This window comes from Myotis brandtii, unplaced genomic scaffold (assembly GCF_000412655.1).
Source record: "Myotis brandtii unplaced genomic scaffold, ASM41265v1 scaffold58, whole genome shotgun sequence".
Classification (NCBI taxonomy): domain Eukaryota; kingdom Metazoa; phylum Chordata; class Mammalia; order Chiroptera; family Vespertilionidae; genus Myotis; species Myotis brandtii.
In genome coordinates this window covers 702375-714308 of record NW_005370176.1, presented here as the reverse complement: position 1 = coordinate 714308, position 11934 = coordinate 702375, and the positions used below count along the sequence as shown (strand labels likewise).

General features: G+C 37.9%; 1 protein-coding gene across 1 annotated transcript in view; it reads left to right on the top strand.

Moving 5' to 3' along the window:
- Positions 1-686: 686 nt before the first annotated feature.
- The window catches only part of GLMN (glomulin, FKBP associated protein), a 45472-nt gene continuing 34224 nt past the window's right edge, over positions 687-11934 (top strand). Inside the window, exons 1-6 of the mRNA XM_005878964.2 lie at positions 687-782; positions 1203-1328; positions 6637-6753; positions 7851-7959; positions 9028-9268; positions 11424-11526. Coding sequence (XP_005879026.1) covers positions 744-782; positions 1203-1328; positions 6637-6753; positions 7851-7959; positions 9028-9268; positions 11424-11526 — 735 coding nt within the window. The 5' untranslated portion in view covers positions 687-743. The remainder of the gene's footprint in view (positions 783-1202; positions 1329-6636; positions 6754-7850; positions 7960-9027; positions 9269-11423; positions 11527-11934) is intronic.

Genomic DNA, 11934 nt, shown 5'->3' with positions numbered 1-11934 from the left:
GAAGTGGTGGGGCCCGAACGCCAGGGCGATTGACAATCGGGAGAAATGGCTTCCCTTGGATGCCGCCCGCACGCGCATTGGGGTTTAGCCGCCCCGCTGCGGGGCTGGGGCCGGGCTTCCACGCCGGGAGGAAGGATGGGCTGCGGGAACGGGGCGGGGGTCCCCCGAGTCCACGGGCTGGATTCGTTGTTTGGGGGGCTGCACCTCGTAAGGAAAGTGCCCGATCACTTGGCGTGGAGGGCATCTGAACTTTCCCCACCGCCGCGTGAGTGGTATTGACTTCAATTTTTGTCAAGTGGGGACATTAAAATATTAAAAACTCCCTATTGATTACAAGTGATTTCAAGCCCAACTTTTGGAAATAGTTTCAGAAATGAAATACTTTGCATTTTTAATGCACATTGTATAATCCATACTTGCGATCCTTTTGGGAGTGCTCCAGATGATTTTTTTCCCCAGTTGTATCTTTTAGAACTATTCTAAGCAAAATCATGCTTTTAAGAAAACCTGAAAGATGCAACAGGAGGTTTTTTAAAAAAAAAGATTTTTATTTTCTTAGGCTAACATACAACTAACTTTCAATAAAAGAATTTCAGCTTTAAAACTTTTTTCTTTATTGTACTTACTAATAATTCATCAGAATGAAATATAACATTAATACTTCAATGTAATATCTCTGGTAGTTAACAGTGTGCTTTTCTCTTAGTACATTTCAGCATCAGAACTAGGAAAAACAGCGAGGAATGGCTGTGGAAGAACTTCAATCCATAATAAAGAGATGTGTAAGTAATTTCTTTTTTTTCTTTTTTCAAAGTTAAATACCTGCCAAAATACTATGGGAAGGGCACAGATTATTTTTAATTACACTTTCTGTCACTCAAATTGTTTATCTTCTTTAATCCTTGCTTTTTTTTGACCTATGAAAAAGCATGAGGGCAGAAAGGCAGATTGGATTATTTGTCCATGTGACATACTCCTCTAAATAACCTTTAAAATATTTAATACTGGTCCTTATAGATTTTTTGACACAGGATTTCAAGATCATTCATTAGAGTATTTATTAGGTTAATCATAATTTTCATATATATGCGTATGAAATTTACGCAACTTACCTAGAATTTTCAGAGATAAAATAAATCAAGTAGTTATTGCATTTTTATTTGCCTAAACATGTTTTGTTTTGTTTATTTTGTTTTTGCCAGCAAATCCTAGAAGAGCAAGACTTCAAAGAAGAAGATTTTGGCCTATTTCAGTTAGCAGGCCAAAGATGCATAGATGAAGGGCACATAGACCAGCTATTAGAAGTTATTCAAAATGAAAAGAATAAGGTAAGTATGATCTTTGTGTGTACTTTTCAGTCTTTTACTAGGAAGGGAATAGTCACATGATGCTATTATTATTCATCCATTCATTTATTCATCATACATTTAAAAATCAACTTAAGCCCAGCTGGCATGGTTCACTGTTTGAGCATCAACCTATGAACCAGGAGGTCATGGCTTGATTCTGGTCAGGGTACATGCCCGGGTCAAGGTACATGCCCGGGTTTCGGGCTCCATCCCCAGTGAGGGGCGTGCAGGAGGCAGCTGATCAATGATTCTCCCTTATCACTGATGTTTCTATCTCTTTCTCCCTCTCCATTTCCCTCTGAAATAAAAAAAAAAAAAATGCTAAAAAAAAAAAATCAAATTAAATTTCCATAGTAGGAAACTGGAAAAAAAAAAAAAGAATTAGGACTATTAGTATATTTTAAGATACTTACAGTCTGGTGGAAGAGATAAACATGTAAACAACTAGAGAATAACTGAAATAAGTGCTACAGTTAAAGTATAATTAAAGTACTTTAGAAGAGCAGGGATTAATCCTGGTTAAGCACCAAAAGTGGCATTTGGATCATTAATTTACTTTGAGAAATATAAATATCAGGAAGGCTAGAAATTCATTTTTGGTGAGTAGCACATTCTTTTCCTCCAGCCAGTTATATATAGAAAACCAAATATCAAGTAAGTTAGTATTTTGACATAAGGAGAGTTGGATAACCTTACTGACCAATATCATCCAGCTACAGTTATCTGAGAAGTCCATTCCCTACAATGGAAAAGTATGTTTTTTGGATCAGAAACAACTTTTTTTCAGACAGTTTTGGCAACACTGGTGAATTTTGTGTCTTTGGACTTCTCTTACACAGGGAAGACTATCTTCTTTCCAGGAACACACTTTGTTTTTCATGTATAGTGCTGTTTATTTATACAGAAGTTTTCTTTGTTGCCATTGCAATCTAGTCATGCTGACCTGTGATTATATCCAGGGCACCTTGATTGTGTTTAGGAGAAAAAATTAGGACATTTTATTTAAAGCATTTATTTGTTTGTTTTTTAAATATATCTTTATTGATTTCAGAGAGGAAGGGAGAGAGAGATAGAAACATCAATAATGAGAATCACTGATTGGCTGCCTCCTGCACGCCCCCCATTGGGGATCCAATCCAGGACCCTTAAGTCCACAGGCTGAGGCTCTATCCACTGAGTCAAACCAGTTAGGGCTAAAACATTTGTTTTTGATGTGTTTACAGTTCTTTTGTAGCCCAAAATAAAGTAAATGTAATGTTTTCTTTAACTCCTTGAGGATAATCTTTGAAAGTACCTTACTTTTAGCTAATAATAATAAAATTAATAATAGCTAATATTTATTGAGTATTTACTATGTGCCAGATGCTGTCTTAAGTGCTTTACACCTGTTAACTCATTTAGCCTCTCCAGAATCCCATAATGTACTATTATTAAATTGATTTTGTAGATAAGGAAACAGTTGCTGAAAGGTAAGTGACTTGCCCCCAAATCCAGGATTTAGACCTATGCAGCCTGGTTTCAGAACTCCTCACCACTCTGCTCTGCCTCCAGTTATCACCATATCGCACTTGCAAGGAAGTTTTAGAGTACACCAGAGGGAATTCATTGATTGTGGGGGTGAGAGAGAGTGAGGCATCAAAGATGACTGGGTTTCTTGCCAGGTGACAGAGTTAAGATTGATTAAGATTTACTATTAATCTGCTTTATGTGAAATGTTTTTCTGAGAAAGCCATATGAATAGTTTGTCCTAAGACACTGTAGTGCCAGGGTTTCTCAATATTGGCACTATTGATATTTTATAGCAATCCTTACCCCCATTAAATGACAATAAAAAATGTCTTCAAACTGCCACATATTCACTGGTAGGTAGGGAACAAAATTGCCGCCATTGAAAACCACGAGTATAGTGGGAAAAACATGGGGTTTGCAGCTGGCCAGACTTGTATGTACATCCTGGTTCTATCACATGTTAGTTGTTGGACATGGGCAAGTCAGTAATCTCTAAACTTGAACATTCTCTTTTGTCAATTAGGGATAATAATCTTACCCTATAAGTTTATTAATATTAAACTAAACAAGTTTTAGCTCGTGGATTGTCATTATTTTCCCTTCCTCTTAACTATTCACTATTTACATAATGACTGGATACCTTGCAGCTAAGATTATATTTGTAAAATATTTTATCAAAATTCTTTTTTTTAGCTCAGTTACACAAATCTTATTCAAATCTTAAATTTATCTTACAGTTAATTATGCTCAGAGACTCACTTATAGGGAAGAAAGGGAAAGAAGTACTTAGTTGGCAAAGTAGTCTCATAACAACTAGTTAAGTTTTAAAAAGTGAGATAGGCACTCATTTGTGGAATATAATGAACGTTATAAACTGATGAACAAAAATAGATACAGAGACAAAAAAGCATTGAACAGACTGTCAAACTTCAGTGGGAAGGCAGGGGAGGGGTGGAGGATGGGGGTAAGGGATCAACCAAAGGACTTGTATGCATGCATATAAGCATAACCAATGGACACACACTAGGGTGGTGAGGACCTGTGCCAGGGGTGACGTTGGCCCCAGGGGGAGGTCAATGGAGGGAAAAGGAGACATTTGTAATACTATATATAATACTTTAAACAATAAAATGAAACTTTTTTTAAAAAGTGAGATAGGCTTATTTAATAAGTAATGGTGGAGTAAATATTTAGTAATTTTGAAAAAAATAACTGCATAACAAATGCCTGGTTAGTAAGGACCTAAATATTAAAATCCAAGCTATACACACAAAAAACCCCAGAATAAAACAGAAAAGAGTATCAAATCTTTGGTGGGAGGATACTTTGTTACACTTAAAAAGTAGCAGACATCTTTCAACCTGTATTTTTGGAATACCTATTTTGTAATAGGTCCTACTCTAGATGCTGGGAATAGAAATAGCAGAACAAAAATCAGTGCCGCCGAAACCGGTTTGGCTCAGTGGATAGAGCGTCGGCCTGTGGACTGAGGGGTCCCGGGTTCGATTCCGGTCAAGGGCATGTACCTGGGTTGCGGGCACATCCCCAGTGGGGGATGTGCAGGAGGCGGCTGATCGATGTTCCTCTCTCATCGATGTTTCTAACTCTCTATCTCTCTCCCTTCCTCTCTGTAAAAAATCAATAAAATATATTTTAAAAAAAAAATCAGTGCCCCAGTGGATCTTAAATGCTAAGGAAGATAAGATATGTACATGATAAATAAATTATATAGTATGTTAGAAAGTGGTAAACACCATAGAGAAAAATAAAGCATGCTTAGGGCTTGGACTGTTGCATAGAGATTTAAAGGAAGCAGGGGTATAAGCTATGGGACTATCTAGGAGAAGAGTGTGCCAGGTAGAAGAACTAACTAGTAGGAAAAGAATATTCAGAGAGATCAACTGAGCTGTTTTTCCCTTTAGGTAAGAAGCATGATTACTTTACTATTAGTTTTTAAAATATTTAAGTCTTCATTTTATACCATAGTTCCAACATAATTCTCATTAAATAAAAAGATGAAATAATCTGGTTTTAAAGAACTTAAATGAATGTTTATAGATCTAAAGAGGGAATTTCATTCTAGAACTAAAAGAAGAAAAGGAACCAACAACAACAAAAAATCAATATATTTTGCTATTTAAAAATAAGGACCAAAACACCAAATGATTATTTGTCATAAATACATCAAAATGAATATTAACGTCTAGGAAACACATGCAGATTGATAAAAGTTTTTTTTTTTTAATTGATTTTAGAGAGGGAGGAAAGGAGAGAGAGAGAAAAAACATTGATGTGAGAGAGATACATTCATTGGCTGCCTCCTGTGCCCCGACAGAGGATTAAACATGCAACCAAGGTATGCGCCCAGACTGGAAATCGAACCCATGAGCTTCCCGTGCACTGAATGATGCTCCCACCAACCGAGCCACGCTGGCTAGGGTGATAAGTTTTTTTTAACTAAAATGTTCATTTAATAAATGAGCAAAGATGGAAACAGATATTATTTCCTCTCAAGAACTGTGTGTTCATGTACACTAACATCTTCTGTCGCTTGTTCTCTAGGACATGTTAAGTCTTATACATTTACACATTGACTTTGCAGAGCCTTTAATGTATTTCCCACCTATTTAGGCCTGACAGACTTCTCTGTTTCTCTAACAAGTCTTAGCTTAGCCATTGCCTCTTCTGGGAAACCTCTCTTGCCTTCCCCAGATGGAAGTGACTATTCTCCTGCTATACCTTATACTCTACTGATATTACCTTACAGGGTTGGGGTGACAGAGGGGGTATTGTACCTATTTGTCCTCTTTTTAGATATTTCTTTTTTTATTACAAATGAACTAGAATGTGAACTCTGAGGAGAGATCTTAACTGATGTGTTCCTTGCTTTATTGCTAGCTTGTAGAATATTCTAGGGACATGATATAGTACATGCTTGATAAATATTGATGAGTTGAAATAGAATGCCGGCCAGAGAAGTGGAATATTTTGTTGATAGTTTTGAAACTCAGTGATTTTGGTAATAAATGTGAACCACTAATTATAAAGATAAACTTTTACTTGTGTGGTAAGCATTCTGAAATATCTTTGAAAATAGAAGCACTATGTATGTAGGAGAGAAAATTAATGAAATGGCACCTTCTCCTTTTACATAAGTTACGTGATTATAATATATTTAGAGATTGTCCAGGGAACTTTAAAAGGTTTGTGATCATTGGCTAGATTTCTTTGTGGTAAGGGAGTAAAATTCTCCATGAAAATTAAGTACTTGCTCATATTAAGCTAATGAATTCTCTTGTTGGAAATAGAGGACTTATTTAAATCTTGGGAAAAACCAACTTACCTGATTAAAAGTTAGTCTGCCTTTTCTCAGTGAAAGTTTTAAAATATTGATTATCTGTTAGCAGCCAACCCTAGGAATTCAGTGGTGAAATGTAGGATCTGCTTGCTTCATCTTTTCTACTTAGAAGAAATTCTAAACTCCAAGTTATGAAAGCTTTTTTTTTTAAAATACATTTTTATTGATTTCAGAGAGGAAGGGAGAGGGAGGGAGAGAGACAGAAACATCAATGAGAAAGAGAGAGAATCATCAATCAGGTGCCTCCTGCATGTCCTCCACTGGGGATTGAGCCTACAACCTGGGCATGTGCCCTTGACCGGAATCGAACCTGGGACCCTCAGTCTGCGGGCTAACACTTTATTCACTGAGCCAAAGAAAGCTCACTGTGAGCATCCTGTAGATGGCAGTATTTGTTTTACTTTGAAAATGTTATTACAGGTCATCATCAAGAATATGGGCTGGAATCTTATTGGTCCTGTTGTTCGATGCCTTTTATGGAATAATAAGGAAGATGATAAAAGAAAATATTTTCTGATGCTTGATTTATTGGTAAAGGTAAGTTAACAAAACTAGGTTTTCTGTCACAATACGCATCAGTATTTTATAATTTTATTTACTGTTTAATATCTGTTTTGTTTTTGGTGAGAAAGCTTTTAGTTGATGAAAATGCAGGAGGGAACTCTGAAGAAAGGTGCAACCTTATTGATTGGATGGACAGGTCCATTTCAGTTTCCCCAAATTTTCTGGATATAAGAATTGTCTAACCTCATCTCAAACCCACTAATGTAGAATCTCCAAGAAGCTCTATTTTTAATAAGTAATTTATTGTATAGATGTGGAACTCAAAGCTTAGAGAGGTACTTCACGGCCACACTGATCTTTTGGCAACATTGGAACTAGATTCACATTTCAGTGCTCTCTGCTCTGTGATATGTTCCCTAAAAGTACATGAAAAACCCAATCACAGTGAAAATAGGAATAGGGAGTAGATTAGTTGTGACTGACAACTTTAGAAAGCAGCTCTTGACAAAAGGTTTGAATTATAAGTAAAAAATGATGATCAAGAAAGATAAATTCTGAGAAAAATGACGTTATAAGAATCTACTTAGAGATCAGTGCAAATAAATAAAAATATATACCTGGAAAGAGGGAACTCCATCTACATATTAAGTTATTAACTAAAAAGGCTCTTTAAAACACAAAGGAAGTGAGGTCATAAGATACAGCCATGCTCAGAAAGGACAAAAGAGACTGCGTTTATTTAAATAACATCACAATGTGAGATAAAAAAGATCCACCCGCTGGGAGCTCTGGAGGCACCTTCAGAGTAGACAGGGAAAGCTCAAAGGCAACAGCTCTGGTGATCAGACTCCCTTCACATTCCTTTACCTTTTCCTTTGGCCAGGAATTTAAGTCTCCAAAATGTAGTTGTCTATTATAGACCCTTTAACTTTTGACTTCTTGTTTTACATTGATTTGACAATCACAGATTCGGTTTTCTGTTATATTTTTTTAGCAAATGTATGCGGTGTTTTACTGTTAAGCAAAAAATAATTGTGTTTTCTCAGTATATGCCTTCTTTTAAAAATAGTAATCATGTGGCTTTAAATACAACTTGTATTAAACAGGTTCAATTGTGAATATTTTTATAGTTATGTAATCCAAAGGAATTATTGTTGGGTTTGCTTGAACTGATTGAAGAGCCCTCTGGAAAACAGATATCCCAAATTATTCTTCTTTTACTTCAGCCATTACAAACAGGTAATGAGTATTTTGATATCTAAGTGCTTTTTATTTTCTGTGTAAGCACCTTGATGTTACTCCAAAATGTTAACAGTATACCAAAGTGAAGTTTATGGCTAATTATTGAATACTCTGCTTAAACTAGTCATAGCAATGCCAAGTGGAATCCAACTGCTCATAGAAAGATAACAATACCTGACTCAGAATGGGTACCCAGTAAATATTTTGTTGACAGGCATGCTGGTTTTCATGTACTATGTTGTAACTTAAAGCTTTTTGTCTAACCTTCCTATCTGCAAATTACATTCTAGAATTTTTTCTGTAAACACATTTAAAAGATTGCCTCTGTGGCGTCTGCAGTGCTCAGTCTAACAGTGTTGTGATAGTATGTTGGTTAAGAACAATATCAGGCAGGGCATTGCTCACTGTCGGCATTGGGAGGTTAGGGTTGAGAACAGCAAGAGTACTACTACGAAGAATGAAACAACAGGTGTGGAAAGAAAAGGCTTCATGGCTAAGTGCCATAATAGTATTGATAAGTAAGGGGTCTTGGCAAAGGCAGGCAGAATTTATCCCTGGAAACAGACTGCTTTTTAATTTTATGACCTGCATGTAATTTCAGAGTCTGATAGAGGGGCCCAGAATTAGAAATTAGAGTAAATTTGTTTTAAATGTGAATGCCTAGCAGCTTTATACCACTTGAAATATTCAGTATTCTAGAAATATTCAGTTTCCTATTTTTACAGTGTCTTATAGTTTACAAGACACTTTCACTTATTTTATACTTACAATGCCAAAATATATGGGAAAAAGTGTTTCTGTCTTAAGTATGTAACCTGTTGTAAACATACCTAAATAAAATTTCATGGCATCTACTGTAAAGTGCCATAATTGTAACATGCTCCATTATTTTATGCACCACTAAGAAAGGGAATAAAAACACTGCCAATTAAGCTATCATGTCATCCTGATTCCAGACTTGTAAAATATGAAAAAAAGTGTTATAATTCTACATTAACTGTACTTGTCCCATGTTCAGTGTGCTTGATGAGGCTACCTCAAGTAACAACTTGGTCTCTGTTTTAGTGATACAGAAACTTCATAGCAACAAGTCATATTCAGTTGGATTAGCATTGTCTACCATTTGGAGTCAGCTATCTCTTCTTCCTGTTCCGTACTCAAAAGAACAAATACAAACAGATGACTATGGCCTTTGTCAGTGTTGCAAGGCCTTAATAGAGTTCACAAAGCCTTTTGTGAAAGAAGCCACTGATGACAAAGAAAACTCACTGGAAAATCAAAGGTTAAAGGATGAATTACTGAAATTGTAAGTATATTTCTAAGAACATTTCACAATGGACTTTAGTTCAGTTATCTTATGTTTCTTTGTTTTATTTGTTTGCAATGAAAATATAAATCTAGTTTCAAAATTTGAATTTTCAAAGAATATAGGGTTCAGTTGATATAACATGGGCATTTAATGAGGCATTGTTATTTTTTAAAATTAAAAACCAAAATCCATTTATTTTGTTTGCTTTATATTTTATAAACTGCTTTTACTCATCAGAGTAATGGGGGTGGGGGGGGGGTCCCTCAGCCCGGCCTGCGCCCTCTCCAATCTGGGACCCCTTGGGGGATGCCCGACTGCCTCTCGCAATCTGGGACCACTGGCTCCTAACTGCTCTCCTGCCTGCCTGATAGCCTCTAACCCCTCTGCCTGCCTGCATGATTGCCCCCAACCACCTCTGTCTGCCTGCCTGATCGGCCCTACTGCTCCCCTACCGGCCTGATCGCCCCTAACTGCTCCTCTGCTGGCCTGATTGCCCCTAACTGCCTCTGCCTCGCCCTGCACCTGGGACCCAGGATTCTCTTTTCCAGCAGGTTGCAGGCCCCTGGGACCCAGGCTTCCCTCCCTCTGGCCAGCTGCAGGCCCCCAGGACCCAGGCCGGCTTCACCCTGCCACAGCCTCAGGGGACTGTGGGCAGGCGGCTTCGCCCAGGCCACAGGCACTGGCACCTGGGGCCACAGGGCAGGCAGCTTTTCCCTCTCCTGGCCGCAGGTGCATGTGCTGGCGCCAGGGACTGTGGGGCAGGTGGCTTGTCCCTCTCCCAGGCCGCAGGCACAGCTGCTGGTGCCCGGGACCATGAGGCAGGCAGCTTGTACCTCTCCCGGGCTGCAGGTGCAGGTGCAGCCACTGGCACTCGGGACCACGGGGTGTGTGACTTGTCCCTCTCCTGGGCCGCAGGTGCAGGTGCAGCCACTGGCTCTCGGGACCACGGGGTGTGTGACTTGTCCCTCTCCTGGGCTGCAGCCTGGCTGGTCCCTATTCCTCTCTCCCCAGTGTTGAGTGTCTGAGCCATTATGGTGTGAGGGCGTGATGATCATTTGCATATTAGCTCTTTATTATATAGGATGATGCACTGTTCAATATGGCTTTCAAGCACTTGACATATGGCTAGTCCAAATTATGATGTGCTGTAAGTGTAAAATACACTTGGATTTCAAATACATGTTATAAAAAAATACTAAAATACCTCAATATTTTTTTATACTGATAGCATGTTGAAATGATAATATTTCAGATATATTTGGTTAATGAGATAAATTATTAAAATTAATTGTTCTTGTTTCTTACTATTTTTTTAATTGACTGCTGAAATATTTTAAGTTATTATTTTTTTTTTTAAATATATTTTACTGATCTTCCACAGAGAGGAAGGGAGAGAGATAGAGAGTTAGAAACATCGATGAGAGAGAAACATCGATCAGCTGCCTCCTGCACATCTCCCACTGGGGATGTGCCCGCAACCCAGGTACATGCCCTTGACCGGAATCGAACCTGGGACCCTTCAGTCCGCAGGCCGACGCTCTATCCACTGAGCCAAACCGGTTTCGGCATTTTAAGTTATACATGAGGCTTGCATTCTATTTCTGTTGGACAGTACTGAACTAGATTATTGAATTACATGGACCAATAATTTTATTTTTAAAATTTAAGAGACTAAAACTACTGTTAGCTTTCTACTCTGTCAGGTTAGGACATTAAAATGTATTTACTATTTATGAAACCCATTATTTCATGAGAGAAAAGGTATCTTAACTAAAGAAATAGGAAAGGCTATATCACAGAATAGTTTGGTTTTTTAAATAAATACAGCTTTATGAAACATTACTACATTGTCTCGATTTTCCCTTGAGCTAACAAAAACTACATCATGGACTAGCATTGGTCCTCAGACAAACATTCAGTATCCATTGGTATGGTCCAGACACAGAACGGAATCCTACCACATTGAGTCTGGTGTTCTCATGCTCTTCCCATTACTAGAAAGAAGGATCTTTCATCACCAGTTTGACAAGTCATTGAGTTGTTGGTGCTTATGTTATTTTTCATGTTAAATTAACTTAGATATGTTTATTGAACTAGGTATTTTATACTTAGGAAGTGTTATATTCATAGTTACCCATTTCTTATACCTTAGTTGTTTCAAAAGCTTGAAATGCCCTTTGCTGACAGCACAATTCCTTGAGCAGTCTGAAGAAGCTGAAAATGATCCTTTAAGGTCTTTTGCATCTGAAATAATAGTAAGTACAGCTAAATTAATCTGTTATAAAATATTCTGTAATCTAGAATGTCATCCTGCTGTATACTCATGTACCTTACCTGAGCACGTAAGTTAATATATTTATTAGTAATATGTATTTTTTTGTGGAACACAGGTAAACAAAAAGAAAATAAATAACATTAATGTCATTACCCAAATATAAATAACTAGAGGCCCAGTGCACGAAATTCGTGCACAAGATGGGGGGATGAGAGGTCCCTCAGCTCGGCCTGTACCCTCTCCAATCTGGGACTCCTCAGGGGATGTAAACCGGCAGTCAGACATCCCTCTCGCAATCCAGGACCGCTGCTCCTAACCGCTCAACTGCCGGCCTGCCTGATCACCCCTAACCCCTCTGCCTGCCTGCCTGATTGCCCCTAACCCCTCT